The 15,539-nt window shown below is 42.1% G+C and overlaps 1 protein-coding gene across 1 annotated transcript in view; it reads left to right on the top strand.

The window, feature by feature from the left end:
• The window catches only part of IL17RE (interleukin 17 receptor E), a 129,883-nt gene extending 129,241 nt beyond the window's left edge, over nt 1–642 (top strand). The window contains 1 exon segment of the mRNA XM_073591968.1: nt 2–642. Coding sequence (XP_073448069.1) covers nt 2–163 — 162 coding nt within the window. The 3' untranslated portion in view covers nt 164–642.
• The last annotated feature ends 14,897 nt before the right edge of the window (nt 643–15,539 follow it).

Raw genomic sequence — 15,539 nt, 5'->3', positions numbered from 1 at the left:
GAGTCAACAGGCCTTTGAGCCCTCAGGAATGATCTATTTTCATTCTTGGAAAATAAACCTTCTCTCTAAGTATTATAGAGGGACAATTATTCCTTGGGAATGGAGTGGCAGCTGTCAACTTTGGAAGGACTGTATTATAAATCTATTTCACAGAATACTGTAATTTCCATTTTTTTATAAGGGGAAGTTGATGTTTTGAATCACCTGCTAGCCTCCAATATGGAAGTTCGTGGTGAAATTTCCCTGCAACAATTTTTGTGTCCACTCCTTCTCCCAATGGCATCCCCTTTTGGGGCTTGGTCAGCTGTAAAAGTGGCGTAGAAAATCCTTCAGGTGAGCCCTGTAATTGCTCTGGAAGTTGTGTGTACCTAAAATTGTGGATGGAATATGTCACCATGAAAGTTCCTGAGGGCTATTAGAAGCCAGCATCTGATTCTGCTTACCAACAGCCATACTGAATGTAAAATTCTCTGGCCTTTAATGTGAAGATCGACAAGGTGCCAGTAGTGGAAAAAACGATAAGCCTTGAAGGAACCAAGTATATGTATAATTGTCATTGTAAAGTGTTGAACCAATCCATGTGATTTTTGTGATCTATTTCTTAAAAGGCAACTATCATTAAAAACTTTGATATCAAACTTCTATCTTTAAATTATAACCTTTGCGTTATTACATGTACGATCAATAATCCGCTGTGGAACGCTTTTCACAGAGGGGTGTAGACGTGGTATTTCCTGCAGTCTCCTGAATGCCGTACAGAATGAAAAGGAACACCGTGCCACAACTGTGAAAACAGAAGGGAAAACACAAGAGACGCCAGACTAAGTGCACTATTAAAATCACATTGGTGTATTAAAAAACAATGGGCAACTATGGAAGGCTATGGAAGAGCCCTGGGGCCATCATAAAAAAAAGAAAATACAGAATTATGAGTTTGAACATTTTTTTTTTTTATTTACAGAATTCCGAGTTTAATTTTTTTTTTTACAAAATTCTGAGTTTGAAAGTCAGAATTCTGACTTTTAATCTCAGAATTCTGACTTTCAAACTCAGAATTCTGACTTTCAAACTCAGAATTCTGACGTTTAAATTTGTAAAAAAAAAAAAAAAAAAAAATGAAACTCAGAATTCTGTAAAAAAAAATAAAAATTCTTTTTTTTTTTTTTCAAACTCATAATTCTGTATTTTTTTTTTTTTTATGATGGCCCCAGGGCTCTTCCATAGGGCAACATATTTTATTAAACCAGGGTGATTTTAGTACTGCACTTTAGTCTGGCGCCCCCTTGTGTTTTCCCTTTCATTTCCATAGAGTCTCTGCTTCACTCATATAATTATGGACAGCTTTTTGGATAGTGGATCTTACCAATAGTATCTTGTGAGTGTTCTTGATTTCTTCAGCGCCATTTATCTATTTATATGTATCACAATTGTGAGAATAGCGTGTTGCTCATGGTTGCAGCACGACCCCATTCATTTGAATATGTCACGTTCAGCCACAGCTTGTGTACACCCCGGCAGAGGTAGTAAAAATGTGGCTCAGCTGTTTTTTTTTATGCCCCCACCCCCTTTTCCCAACCACAAGTGTAAACCAATCCTAAGAAACGTTTTAATATCTCTTAACCACATCACCTAATATTCACAGTGTAACGATTTCCTTTTTTGCCATCTGGCAATTTACTTGGCACTACTGCTGTGAACACCTGACCTCATTAGTGGACTTCGAACCAAGGCAAGATCCTCAAGCAACTGGTCAACGTGTTTGTCTGTTTGCTCATGTCCTGGATAGAAATCTCTCTACTTGACTTCCGTCTGACATTCAGTTTATCTATTTATTTCATGCACTTTATACCGAAGACAATTTACATAGCGCTTTAGATACTGTGCATTTTGGATTATTTTTGTTACCGGTATCACTGTAACGATCCCTCATTCTCCTAGCATCACATTGTTCAAAAACTGGTTTTAAAACTCCTGGCACAATAACCATCAAAATGCAGTAAATGACTATCACAGTAAATTCCATCAAACTGGACTAAGTAGGTTTTTTGTGAGTTCCTACATCTAATGCCACGTACACACGACCGGTTTAGCCGTCATAATAAACTCCCACGGTTTCTTCGACAGAACTCCATTCAAGCGGTCTTGTCTACACACGGTCAACCCAAATTCCGACCAAAGTCCGACCGTCCAGAACGCGGTGACGTACAACACGTACGACGGGACTAGAAAAAGGAAGTTCAGTAGCCAGTAGCCAATAGCTTCCGTCTCGTACTTCAGAGCATGCGTCTTTTTTGGTCCGTCGGACCAGTATACAGACAATCGGTTTTCCCGATAGGAATTGGGTCCGTTGGAAATATTTAGAACATGTTCCATTTCTAGGTCCGTCAGAATTTTCGAAAAAAAAAAAAGTCAGATGAGGCCTACACACGATCGGTATATACGATGTGTACGCGGCATTAGGATGACCATAAAGCAGTGATGGCGAACCTTGGCACCCCAGATGTTTTGGAACTACTCTTCCCATGATGCCCATGCACTCTGCAGTGTAGTGGAGCATCATGGGAAATGTAGTTCCAAAACATCTGGAGTGGCAAGGTTCGCCATCACTGCCATAGAGGATTCTTTTTTCGATTAGCCAAAGGGTTGATTGGCTGCAGCCATCGATCACATGAAAGTCCTCCAACAGTCCTGTTCAACAAAAGTCGATCGTTAGATTGACTTCTTGGAATCAGGAATGGCCATAGATGGGTCCAAATTCAGCTGGCCCCTGCTGTGCTGGCCAAATTTTGATTTCTCCATGGCCAGTTTTACTGGACACAATACTCTAAAGCAGTGATGGCGAACCTTGGCACCCCAGATGTTTTAGAACTACATTTCTCATGATGTTCAACTACACTGCAGAGTGCAAGAGCATCATGGGAAATGTAGTTCCAAAACATCTGGGGTGCCAAGGTTCGCCATCAGTGCTCTAAAGCCTCGTACACACACATCGAAAGTACAGCGTTTACTCACCATACGAAAATTCTCGTACGACAGAATACAACGTCAGAAGTGACGTAACGTGTTGAATAGTTTTGCATGTATTCTTCATGTCTGAGCGCGCGTGGTCTTGCTCTTACGATTTTTTTCGGATGAAAACTGCTAATTAAACAAAAATCGGACGTTGTGTTCACGTACGATTTTAAATTTATAGTCTCCACGTCCAGCTTTTTTCGTACGAAAAATCAGAATCGGCTGTTGAAAGCACCATTCTCACGATCCTAAAATCAGCAGATCGTTGATTGGACGAAATGTAACTTCCGATTTTCTCATCGTGTGTACGGGCCTTTACACTGTCTCCATGCCAAATTTCAGTCCAATTAAGCACTTTAAGACCAGGCCTTTTCTGGAACTTTTTGCATACAAGTTTGAATTAGTATTTTTTGCTAGAAAATTACTTAGAACCCCCAAACATTATTTATTTCCCCCTAGAGAATAAAATGGCAATCGTTGCAATATTTTATGTCACACCGTATTTGCGCGGCGGTCTTACAAATGCAATTGTTTTCGAAAAATACACTTTTTTTTTTTAATTAAAATAAAACCAAAAGTAAAGTTAGCCAAATGTTTGTTGTGTAATGTGAAAGATGATGTTACACAGAGAAAAAAGAAACCTAACATGCCATGCTTTAAAATTTCCCATGCTTGTGGAATGGCAACCATCTATGGTACGTAAAAATCTCCCTAGGCACGGTGTTCCAAAAACTTTTTACAGGTTACCTGTTTAGAGTTACAAAGGAGGTCTAGTGCTAGAATTATTGCTTTCGCTCTAACGATCATGGCGATACCTCCCATGTTGTTTACATATGTGGGTGCGACTTACGTATGCGTTCGCTTCTGCGTGCAAGCTCAGAGGGACAGATCGTTTTTTATGTTATTATTTATTTTACTTTTTATTTTTACACTGTCCCTTTAATTTTTTTATCACTTTTATTCCTATTACAAGGAATGTAAACATCCCTTGTAATAGGAATAAGCATGACAGGTCCTCTTTATTGAGAGTTCTGGGGTCAAAAAGACTTCAGAACTCACATTTACACTTAAAAGCAAAAAAAAAAAAGTAATTTTGCCTTTAAGAGGAGAAAAAAAAAATCATCCCTTTAAGGCTGGAAGGCGGAAGTGACGTCGCTCCGGTCCTCCAAGGGCATAGAGCCGAATAGGCCCTAGACCCATCCTTTACCACCCTGTATGTAACCAACAAATGGAAGCCAAACTCCAGCTCACACTTTATGATCAGTTACAGCCAGGGGCGGCCCGTCCATTAAGGGTTTACGGGCACCGCCCCCCTATGCATGCGTCCAGCCCCTATGCAGGACGCATGAATGTTTTTTTGAAGCACCTAATGCTAGTCTCGAGACCCGTCACCCGATTGGCTGAAAGGACAGGCGATCCTATTGCACGCCTAGGAGGAGGGGAGGGGACACATGTCGGAACCCCCCTGTGATAGAGAAGAGGATACAGGAGCCGCTGCCAGCTTCCCACCACCTATATGGGGTAAGTGCTGGACTGACTGGCACACGGTGGCCGGGCGGAGGTGCCGCTGGGGGGGGGGGAGTCTGTTTGCTGCCCCCCCCCAAACAAAAAGGACCCACCAGCCGCCAGTGATTACAGCAAACGCATTTTTCTTTTTTGGGATAAAGGTTTTACATGAATAAATATAAGCTGATCATTATAAGCACCCCTGCCTGTGTTAAATGGTTTGTCTCATCCATGTAAATGGATACATTCTGCTGGAGAGCTTGTGACTTGCTGGCTGGATCACCAGATGAAAATCAAGGAAAGCAAGCCTAAAAAAGAAAACTAATACAGCCGTCCCATATAAGAATTGGTAAGCTGAAATAAAATAAATGTTTGCTCTTGGGTTTAATACTGCTTTAAGGGTAACCATGAACCTGTGATAGGTGCCTTCTTATGGCCACATCAAGGCACCAGTCTTTATGGTATCCTCACATTTTTAGTGGTCCCAGCCAACTATCCTAATTAACCAGAAAACCTGTCATACACTGCTTCTTATTTCTGCCTCTTTCATTTCCATAGATTTTGCTTTGCGTTACGACCTGTCCTGTGTTTTGCACGCGGCTATGGAGATTGTGCTTGCATGATCAGCTGTCAAACCCCTGGCCAATGGGAATGTCATCACTGGTCACTGAAGGCAGTCTCATTGGACAGCGGAAAGGCAGCTGACAGGCCTTTTTAATTAAGGAAGAAAAAGTAACCCAGTCCTGGTTACAAAGTGAAACTAGATCAGAGAGGGGCACAGAAGAGGCTTTACTGGCATGATAAAGGTAACAATTGTCTCAGGTAAGATGCTTACAGTGCCTTGCAAAAGTATTCACCCCCCTTGGCTTTTTACCTATTTTGTTACATTGCAGCCTTTAGTTCAATGTTTTTTTACTCTGAATTATATGTGATGGATCAGAACACAATAGTCTAAGTTAGTGAAGTAAAATTAGAAAAATATATACATAAAACAATTTTTCAGAAATAAAAAACAGATCATTGGCATGTGCGTATGTATTCACCCCCTTTGTTATGAAGCCCATAAAAAGCTCTGGTGCAACCAATTACCTTCAGAAGTCACATAATTAGTGAAATCATGTCCACCTGCATAGGTGTGCACAGCCTGTTGCATTAGGACCTCAAAGCTCAAACACACATGCCTTTCTTTCCAAAAAAATACTGGTCTTGGGAACCCCACAAAATATTTCTCTGCACTGAACAGTGAATGAATGGGAAGTGCTCTGTGCTGAATGGCTTCCTGTTCATTCACAGACTGAAGGGGAAGTAAACACTGTTTACTATGCTTCATTTATGAATGGACACAGTGAGTGAGAGTGTGTTTACTGTGTTCATTTAGAAGGTTGTTTGAAATCTTTGCAAATTTTATAAAAATATAAAATTAAAAAATCCCATGTACATAAGTATTCACAGCCTTTGCCATGACACTTTAAATGGAGCTCAGGTGCATCCTATTTCCACTGATCATCCTTGAGCTGTTTCTACAGCTTGATTGGAGTCCACCTGTGGTAAATTCAGTTGATTGAACACGATTTGGAAAGGCACACACCTGTCTATATAAAGGTCCCACAGTTAACAGTGCATGTCAGAGCACAAACCAAGCCATGAAGTCCAAGGAATTGTCTGTAGAACTCCAAGACAGGATTGTATTGAGGCACAGATCTGGGGAAGGGTACAGAAACATTTCTGCAGAATAGAAGGCCCCAATGTGCAAAGTGGACTCCATCATCCGTAAATGGAAGAAGTTTGGAACCACCAGGACTCTTCCTAGACCAGGCCACCTGGACAAACTGAGCGATCGGGGGAGAAGGGCCTTAGTCAGGGAGGTGACCAAGAGCCTGATTGTCACTCTGACAGAGCACTCTGACAGACAGCATTTTTCTCTGGGGAGAAGAGAACCTTCCAGAAGAACAACCATCTCTGCAGCACTCCAACAATCAGGCCTGTATGGTAGAGTGGCCAGACAGAAGCCACTTCTCAGTAAAAGGCACATGACAACCTGCCTGGAGCTTGACAAAAAGGCACCTGAAGGACTCATACCACGAGAAAAAACATTCTCTGGTCTGATGAAACAAAGATTGAATTTTTTGGCCTGAATGGCAAGCATCATGTCTGGAGGAAACCGGGCACCGCTCATCACCTGGCCAATACCATCCCTACAGTGAAGCATGGTGGTGGCAGCATCATGCTGTGGGGATGTTTTTCAGCGGTAGGAACTAGGAGACTTTTCAGGATTGAGGGAAAGATGAATGCAGCAATGTACAGAAACATCCTTGATGAAAACCTGCACCAGAGCGCTCTGGACCTCAGACTGGGGCGAAGGTTCATCCTCCAACAGGACAACGACCATAAGCACACACCCAAGATAACAAAGGAGTGGCTACGGGACAACTCTGTGAATTTCCTTGAGTGGCGCAGCCAGAGGCCGGACTTGAACATCTCTGGAGAGAAATGGCTGTGCACCAACGCTCCCCATCCAACCTGGAGCTTGAGAGGACTTGCAAAAAATAATGGGACAAACTGCCAAAAATTGGCATGCCAAGCTTGTAGCATCATACTCAAAAAGACTTGGGGCTGTAATTGGTGCTTCACCAAAGTATTGAGCAAAGGCTGTGAATACTTACTGTATGTACATGTGATTTTTTTCATTTTTTATTTTTAATAAATTTGCAAAGATTTAAAATAAACTTCTTTCACGTTGTCATTAAGGGGTATTGTTTGTAGAATTTTGAGGAAAATAATGAATTTAATCCAATTTGGAATAAGGCTGTAACATAACAAAATGTGGAAAAAGTGAAGCACTGTGAATACTTTCCGGATGCACTGTATTCACTAGCCCCTTCCCCCGCTAATCATCCTGAAACATCCCTCGCATCAGCTTGGGGGGGAGGGGGAGGGGAGGGGAGAAGCCAGCAGCACTACGGGGCGGTGGGCCCAACAAGAGGGGGTAAGCGGCACCGCACATAATGATTAGGGTGTGCCCATGCCTTTGTCCACCTGTGTGCAATCTAAGTGTCACATGATCTGTCATTACATATACACACCTTTTTGAAAGGCCCCAGAGGCTGCAACACCTACGCAAGAAGCACCACTAAGCAAACACTGCCATGAAGACCAAGGAACTCTCCAAACAGGTAAGGGACAATGTTGTTGAGAAGTACAAGTCAGGGTTAGGTTATAAAAAAAATATCCAAATCTTTGATGATCCCTAGGAGCACCATCAAATCTATCATAACCAAATGGAAAGAACATGGCACAACAGCAAACCTGCCAAGAGACGGCCGCACACCAAAACTCATGGACCAGGCAAGGAGGGCATTAATCAGAGAGGCAGCACAGAGACCTGGAGGAGCTGCAGAGTTCCACAGCAGAGACTGGAGTATCTGTACATAGGACGACAATAAGCCGTACACTCCATAGAGTTGGGCTTTATGCCAGAGTGGCCACAAGAAAGTCATTACTTTCAGCAAAAAAACAAAATGGCACGTTTTGAGTTTGCTAAAAGGCATGTGGGAGACTCCCAAAATGTATGGAGGAAGGTGCTCTGGTCTGATGAGACTAAAATTGAACTTTTTGGCCATCAAAGAAAACGCTATGTCTGGAGCAAACCCAACACATCACATCACCCAAAGAACACCATCCCCACATTAAACATGGTGGTGGCAGCATCATGCTGTGGGGATATTTTTCAGCAGTCGGGACTGGGAAACTGGTCAGAGTTGAGGGAAAGATGGATGGCGCTAAATACAGGGATATTCTTGAGCAAAACCTGTAGCACTCTGTGTGTGATTTGAGGCTAGGATGGAGGTTCACCTTCCAGCAGGACAATGACCCCAAACACACTGCTAAAGCAACACTTGAATGGTTTAATCACTTCAGCCTCGGAAGGATTTACCCCCTTCCTGACCAGAGCACTTTTTACAATTTGGCACTGTGTCGCTTTAACTGCTAATTGCGCGGTCATGCAATGCTGTACCCATACGAAATTTGCGTCCTTTTCTTCCCACAAATAGAGCTTTCTTTTGATGGTATTTTATCACCTCTGCCGTTTTTATTTTTTGCGCTATAAACGGAAAAAGACCAAAAATTTCGAAAAAAAAAGATATTTTCTACTTTTTGTTATTAAAAAAATCCAATAAACTCAATTTTAGTCATACATTTAGGCCAAAATGTATTTGGCCACATGTCTTTGGTAAAAAAAATGTCAATAAGTGTATGTTTATTGGTTTGCGCAAAAGTTATAGCGTCTACAAACTAGGGTACATTTTCTGGAACTTACACAGCCTTTAATTTATGACTGCCTATGTCATTTCTTGAGGTGCTAAAATGGCAGGGCAGTACAAAACTCCCACAAATGACCCCATTTTGGAAAGTAGATACCCCAAAGAAATTGCTGAGAGGCATGTTGAGCCCATTGAATATTAATTTTTTTGTCCCAAGTGATTGAATAATGAAAATTAAAAAAAAAAAAAATGTACAAAAAGTTGTCACTAAATGATATATTGCTCACACAGGCCATGGGCATATGAGGAATTGCACCCCAAAATACATTCAGCTGCTTTTCCTGAGTACGGGGATACCACATGTGTGGGACTTTTTGGGAGCCTAGCCGCGTACGGGGCCCCGAAAACCAATCACCGCCTTCAGGATTCCTAAGGACGTAAATTTTTGATTTCACTCCTCACTACCTATCACAGTTTTGAAGGCCATAAAATGTCCAGATGGCACAACCCCCCCCAAATGACCCCATTTTGGAAAGTAGACACCCCAAGCTATTTGCTGAGAGGCATGTTGAGTCCATGGAATATTTTATATTTTGACACAAGTTGCGGGAAAGTGAATCACTAAATGATATATTGCTCACACAGGCCATGGGCATATGTAGAATTGCACCCCAAAATACATTTAGGGGTGCCTATCACAGTTTCGGAGGCCATGGAATGCCCAGGTGGCACAAAACCCCCCCAAATGACCCCATTTTGGAAAGCTCTCAAGCTATTTGCTGAAAGGCATGGTGAGTATTTTGCAGCTCTCATTTGTTTTTGAAAATGAAGAAAGACAAGAAAAAAAAATTATTTTTTTCTTTTTTCAATTTTCAAAACTTTGTGACAAAAAGTGAGGTCTGCAAAATACTCATTATACCTCTCAGCAAATAGCTTGGGGTGTCTACTTTCCAAAATGGGGTCATTTGGGGGGGTTTTGTGCCACCTGGGCATTCCATGGCCTCCGAAACTGTGATAGGCAGTGAAGAGTGAAATCAAAAATTCACGCCCTTAGAAAGCCTGAAGGCGGTGATTGGTTTTCGGGGTCCTGTACGCGGCTAGGCTCCCAAAAAGTCCCACACATGTGGTATCCCAATACTCAGGAGAATCAGCAGAATGTATTTTGAGGTGTAATTTCACACATTCCCATGGCATGTTTGAGCAATATATCATTTAGTGACAACTGTGTGCAAAAAAAAAAAAAAATGTGTCTTTTTCCCGCAACTTGTGTCACAATATAAAATATTCCATGGACTCGACATGCCTCTCAGCAAATAGCTTGGGGTGTCTACTTTCCAAAATGGGTCATTTGGGGGGGGGGGGGGGTTGAACTGTCCTGGCATTTTATGCACAACATTTAGAAGCTTATGTCACACATCACCCACTCTTCTAACCACTTGAAGACAAAGCCCTTTCTGACACTCATTGTTTACATGAAAAAATTATTTTTTTTTGCAAGAAAGTTACTTTGAACCCCCAAACATTATATATTTTTTTAAAGTAAATGCCCTACAGATTAAAATGGTGGGTGTTTCATTTTTTTTTTTCACACAGTGTTTGCGCAGCGATTTTTCAAACACATTTTTTGGGGAAAAAAAACACATTTTTTTAAATTTTAATGCACTAAAACACACTATATTGCCCAAATGTTTGATGAAATAAAAAAGATGATCTTAGGCCGAGTACATGGATACCAAACATGACATGCTTTAAAAAACGTGCAGTGGCGACAAACTAAATACATTTTTAAAAGCCTTTAAAAGCCTTTACAGGTTACCACTTTAGATTTACAGAGGAGGTCTACTGCTAAAATTACTGCCCTCGATCTGACCTTCGCGGTGATACCTCACATGCATGGTGCAATTGCTGTTTACATTTGACGCCAGACCAATGCTTGTGTTCGCCTTTGCGCGAGAGCAGGGGGCGACAGGGGTGCTTTTTTTTTTTTTTTTCTTTATTATTTTTTTGCTTTTTTATCTTATTTTTAAACTGTTCCTTTCATTTTTTTAAAAATCATTTTTATTGTTATCTCGGGGAATGTAAATATCTCATATGATAGCAATAGGTAGTGACAGGTACTCTTTTTTGAAAAAAATGGGGTCTATTAGACTCTAGATCTCTCCTCTGCCCTCAAAGCATCTGACCACACCAAGATCGGTGTGATAAAATGCTTTCCCAATTTCCCAATGGCGCTGTTTACATCCGGCGAAATCTAAGTCATGAAATGCTCGTAGCTTCCGGTTTCTTAGGCCATATAGATGTTTGGAGCCACTCTGGTCTCTGATCAGCTCTATGGTCAGCTGGCTGAATCACCGGCTGCATTCTCAGGTTCCCTGTTGGGACAGGAGAGCCAGAGAACAACATGTAAGACGGTGGGGGGCATTCCCTCCCACTGCTTGTAAAAGCAGTCTAGAGGCTAATTAGCCGCTAGGATTGCTTTTACATGAAAGCCGACCGCTGGATGAAAAGAATGATACCAAGATGATACCTAAACCTGCAGGCATCATTTTGGTATAACCACTCAAAGTCCAGCAACATACCAGTACGTTGCTGGTCCTTGTTGGGCATATATTGTAATCTTTTTTTTTCATGCAGCCTGTGGGCTGAACGAAAAAAAGAGATTGATTGGTGGGTATGCCCACAATTAGAATACCTCCCTTCATCCACCCACTTCTAATGATGGGCATACATGCACCATTTATATATGCCGAAGCAGGGGGGCATCCTCCCGCAAAAGGTAGGAGCAAATCGCTCCTCCGCCCCTGCTGCCCACACGCTTCGGCATATATCACCTGCGCTGGAGACACGGCTTTATATATCGTGGGAGCAAACGCTGTTGCTATCAAGATAAATAAACCCGCTGCAGCTGAATGGCGTACCTGAAGACAAAAAAATGGTTAATAAAACACAGTAAACAGTAAAGTATAAAAAATTGCATACCTGAAAAGCAAACATGATAAAACATAATAACAATAAAACATTGCAGAATAGAATACAGTAAAAAAGAGCAGAACAATAGAGAGAGAATAGAGAGAGAGAGAACAATAAAACAACAACAATTTTTTTTATTATTTTATATATTTTTTTGTGTGTTTTTTTTTTTTTACACTTTTTTTTTGTAACTGTAACTTTTATAACTGTAACCGGTTCCAGGTTCGGGTCTCTCAAAATGCGATGGCATCTTGGGAGACCCTGTGAAAGTGTGCCTAGTCTGTGCAATGCTGTACCCTACGCTAATACTCAACTAGTGAATGGTAGCGTTCAAAACATTCACCAATGCAAAGACCAGGATTGTCAGGACAGGAGGGACAATAATAGCGGGTGTCACGCCTATATCCGCGCTTGCTGCAGATACGACATCTTTTTTGGGGGGGTTCGTTGGGTAGGGGTACTCGGGAGGACATAAAGAAAATGCCTCTCATGCAGCCGACTGCATTTGGTTGGGGATGTGAATGGGGGAAGTACGGGCGCTGCAGAAGCGGTGGGTTCCCAATTAGGATTGGCGAATGCAGCAGGAAGGGCACTATGGGCACGACGGGCCTGTGTTTGTCTTCTTGGTGGCAGCGGGACACTAATTGTGCTTGCCACCTCACCAGCTTGAACTGCACTTATGGGACTCGCCACGTCACCAAGTGTTACTGCAGTGCTGGTTTGACTACGACCGGGGTGTACTAGGCCGCTGGTGCTTGCCAGTTCACCAAAACGCTACCAAAAAAACTGTTAGCGATCGCAGGGATCAGGCCTGACTCTACGAACGCTGCAGTTATGCGTTTAGTGTTTTGTAAGTGTCAGTGATCGATCGATACTGCACTTGGGTGGGCTGGGCTGGGCCGGGCGGAGGGGCAAAACGCAGGTGCTAGCAGGTATCTGGGCTGATCCCGCTAACACTGCGTTTTTGGGAACCCTAAACTGCTGGGGACGCTAGTATAGATCTGATCAGATCAGATATTGATCCGTTTAGATACTATACCACTAAGGGAGGTGTATGGTGTGTGCGTGGGTGTTAGTGCTACTGCCACTAACCTGACTCTGCCTGGGGAAACGCAGACCCTATCTGACCCTAAAACCTAACTTATATCACCGCCGGGCGATCAGGGGGCTAAACCTTAATTGGGTAATAAACGGCGGGTGCCCTGACACTATAAAAAATAAACTAACTAACCAGCGTCACCCGTAACAGTTATACGGTGATCACTGGTGAAAGGGTTAACTAGGGGGCAATCAAGGGGTTAAAACATTTATTAGCTAGTATATGGGGGTCCCTGACGCAATAAAACGCTGATGGCGAACCTATATATTTACCTCCCTAACTAGCGTCACCAGTGACACTAATACAGCTATCAGAAAAATTATCACTTAGTGACACTGGCGACGGGGGGTGATCAAGGGGTTAAAACTTTATTAGGGGGGGTTAGGGGGGTATCCTAGACCTAAAGGGGGCTACCACTAACTGCCCTACCACACTAACTGTCACAAACTGACACCAGTAATCAGAAAAAAAAACTGCTTGGTGTCAGTGTGACGGGGGGGGGGGTGATTGGGGGGTGATCAGGGGGTGATGGGGGGTGTACAGTATGCCTGGCGTGTTCTACTGTGTGTGTTGTGTGTTTTACACTCATATCGATGTCTTCTCTCCTCGGCGCCGGAGCGGAAAATACCGAGCCAAGGAGAGATGACATCACTTCCTCCGATTCTGTGTACTATACAGAAGCCGAGGAAGCATTTCATTCGCCAGGAGCGATCGCAAGGCGGGGGGGCCACGAATAAGTGACATCCCCCTCACCTTTGATCGCCCTGGCGAGAATCCGACCGCCGCAGGCACCGGGGGGGGGCAATCAGACCCCCCGCCCGTGGGCAGGCAAGGACGTACAGGTAAGTCCTCATGCCTGCCCGTGCCATTCTGCCGACGTACATCGTCGTGCGGCGGTCGGCAAGTGGTTAAGGGGAAGCATGTAAATGTGTTGGACTGGCCTAGTCAAAGCCCAGACCTCAATCCAATAGAAAATCTGTGGTCAGACTTAAAGATTTCTGTTCACAAGTGGAAACCATCCAATCTGAAGGAGCTGGAGCAGTTTTTGCTCAGGAGGAATGGGCAAAAATCCCGGTGGTGAGATGTGGCAAGCTCATAAAGACTTATCCAAAGCGACTCGGAGCTGCGATAGCCCCAAAAGGTGGCTCTACAAAGTATTGACTTTAGAGGGGTGAATAGTTCATTGACTTTTTGTGTTATTTTGTCCTATTTGTTGTTTGCTTCACAATAAAAAATGTCACAGTTGTGGGCATGTTCTGTGAATTAAATGATGCAAATCTTTAAACAATCCAATGTGATTTCCAGGTTGTGAGGCAACAAAACAGGAAAAATGCCAAGGGGGGTCAATACTTTTGCAAGGTACTGTATATTCAAAGGTTTAGTTTGCAGTACAGGTTCTCTTTAAGACACTATAATAAATTGGTAGTAGGATTATGAGACACACATTACAGACTCCATTTCAAAGATAAGCTGGCGAACCTGCTGTGTAAACCAGACGTGGAATTTTTTTTATTGATTCAATAACTTTTCTACAAGGACAAGATGAGCTCTTATAAAACCACAATGGATTTTTTTTCAGTTTGCTAAATAAAAGCTCAACAAAAAAAATCTACTTGGCTTGCTAGCTAGGAAAACTGTCACACTGTCATTGTTTTTTTCTTTTTTTTTGTTACTACGTTAGCGATTGTTAAAATATAGTTTTTTTTTAAATATTTTTTTAGATCATGTTTAATGGACAAGCAGCATAATGTTTAAAGTGTTGCTCAGAGAATAAACATTTCTGTCCAATCAGGATATTTTTAGGTGCTTTACAATCATATACCTCTAAAATAGTTTTTATATTTAAAATTTTATTTTTATTTATTTCATTTTTAATACTCATTTATAATTAAAAATGTACCTACAATCAATAATTATGATAACATTATAATAATAGTATTATATATTAGTAATAAAATTGTAATCAAATACATAAAAATATAAACCCATCTTTCAACAGCTGCCACCCTTCACTTTATCACTTTTATTTTTTAGCACACTTCCCTAAACAATCTTAACTATACATATTCGATGATAAATACAGGGCAAGCCCCTTCTATATGCATTTTGCAAATTGCTTCCTCAGGAGATCTTAGCAGGCTTTATATAGTGGCAATACCCCCAGGGTAATCAAAGGTCAAGGACAGGGGAAGCCCAACCACCCCCATCATAAGGAAGAAGGTCAACTAAGGATTTCCCAAATGAGTGAAAGATCAAGCAGCCCCTATGCACAAAGCCACCTCCATGGTTTGATGATTTTGGTGTGAAGGAACTCAAGTGGCCAAATCAACACATCCAACATCAGTCCCTGAAGTCACAAATGCTCTTTTGGCTGAATGGGCAGAAATTCCATGAGACGTTCTCCAAAATCTTGTGGAAAGCCTTCCCAGAAGAGCGGAAGCTGTTATATCTACAAAAGGGTAGCGACTTCATTTTAATACCTATGGTTTTGGGATGGCAAACAAGCTCATATAGATGTCATGATGATCAGGTGTCTACTAAAACCCTTTTCTCTATAGTGCAGCCTTTCTCAACCTTTTTTACCCTAGAGGAACCCTTGAAATCATTTTTCAGGTCTCAGGGTGCCCCTGATTAACCACTTCAGCCTTGGAAGATTTGGCTGCTGAATGACCGGGCCATTGTTTGCGATT

The sequence above is a fragment of the Aquarana catesbeiana genome, linkage group LG07 (genome assembly GCF_042186555.1).
Source record: "Aquarana catesbeiana isolate 2022-GZ linkage group LG07, ASM4218655v1, whole genome shotgun sequence".
In the NCBI taxonomy this organism is placed as follows: Eukaryota; Metazoa; Chordata; class Amphibia; order Anura; family Ranidae; genus Aquarana; species Aquarana catesbeiana.
Note: the sequence above shows the minus strand (reverse complement) of the source record. Positions and strands in the feature narration are given on the sequence as shown.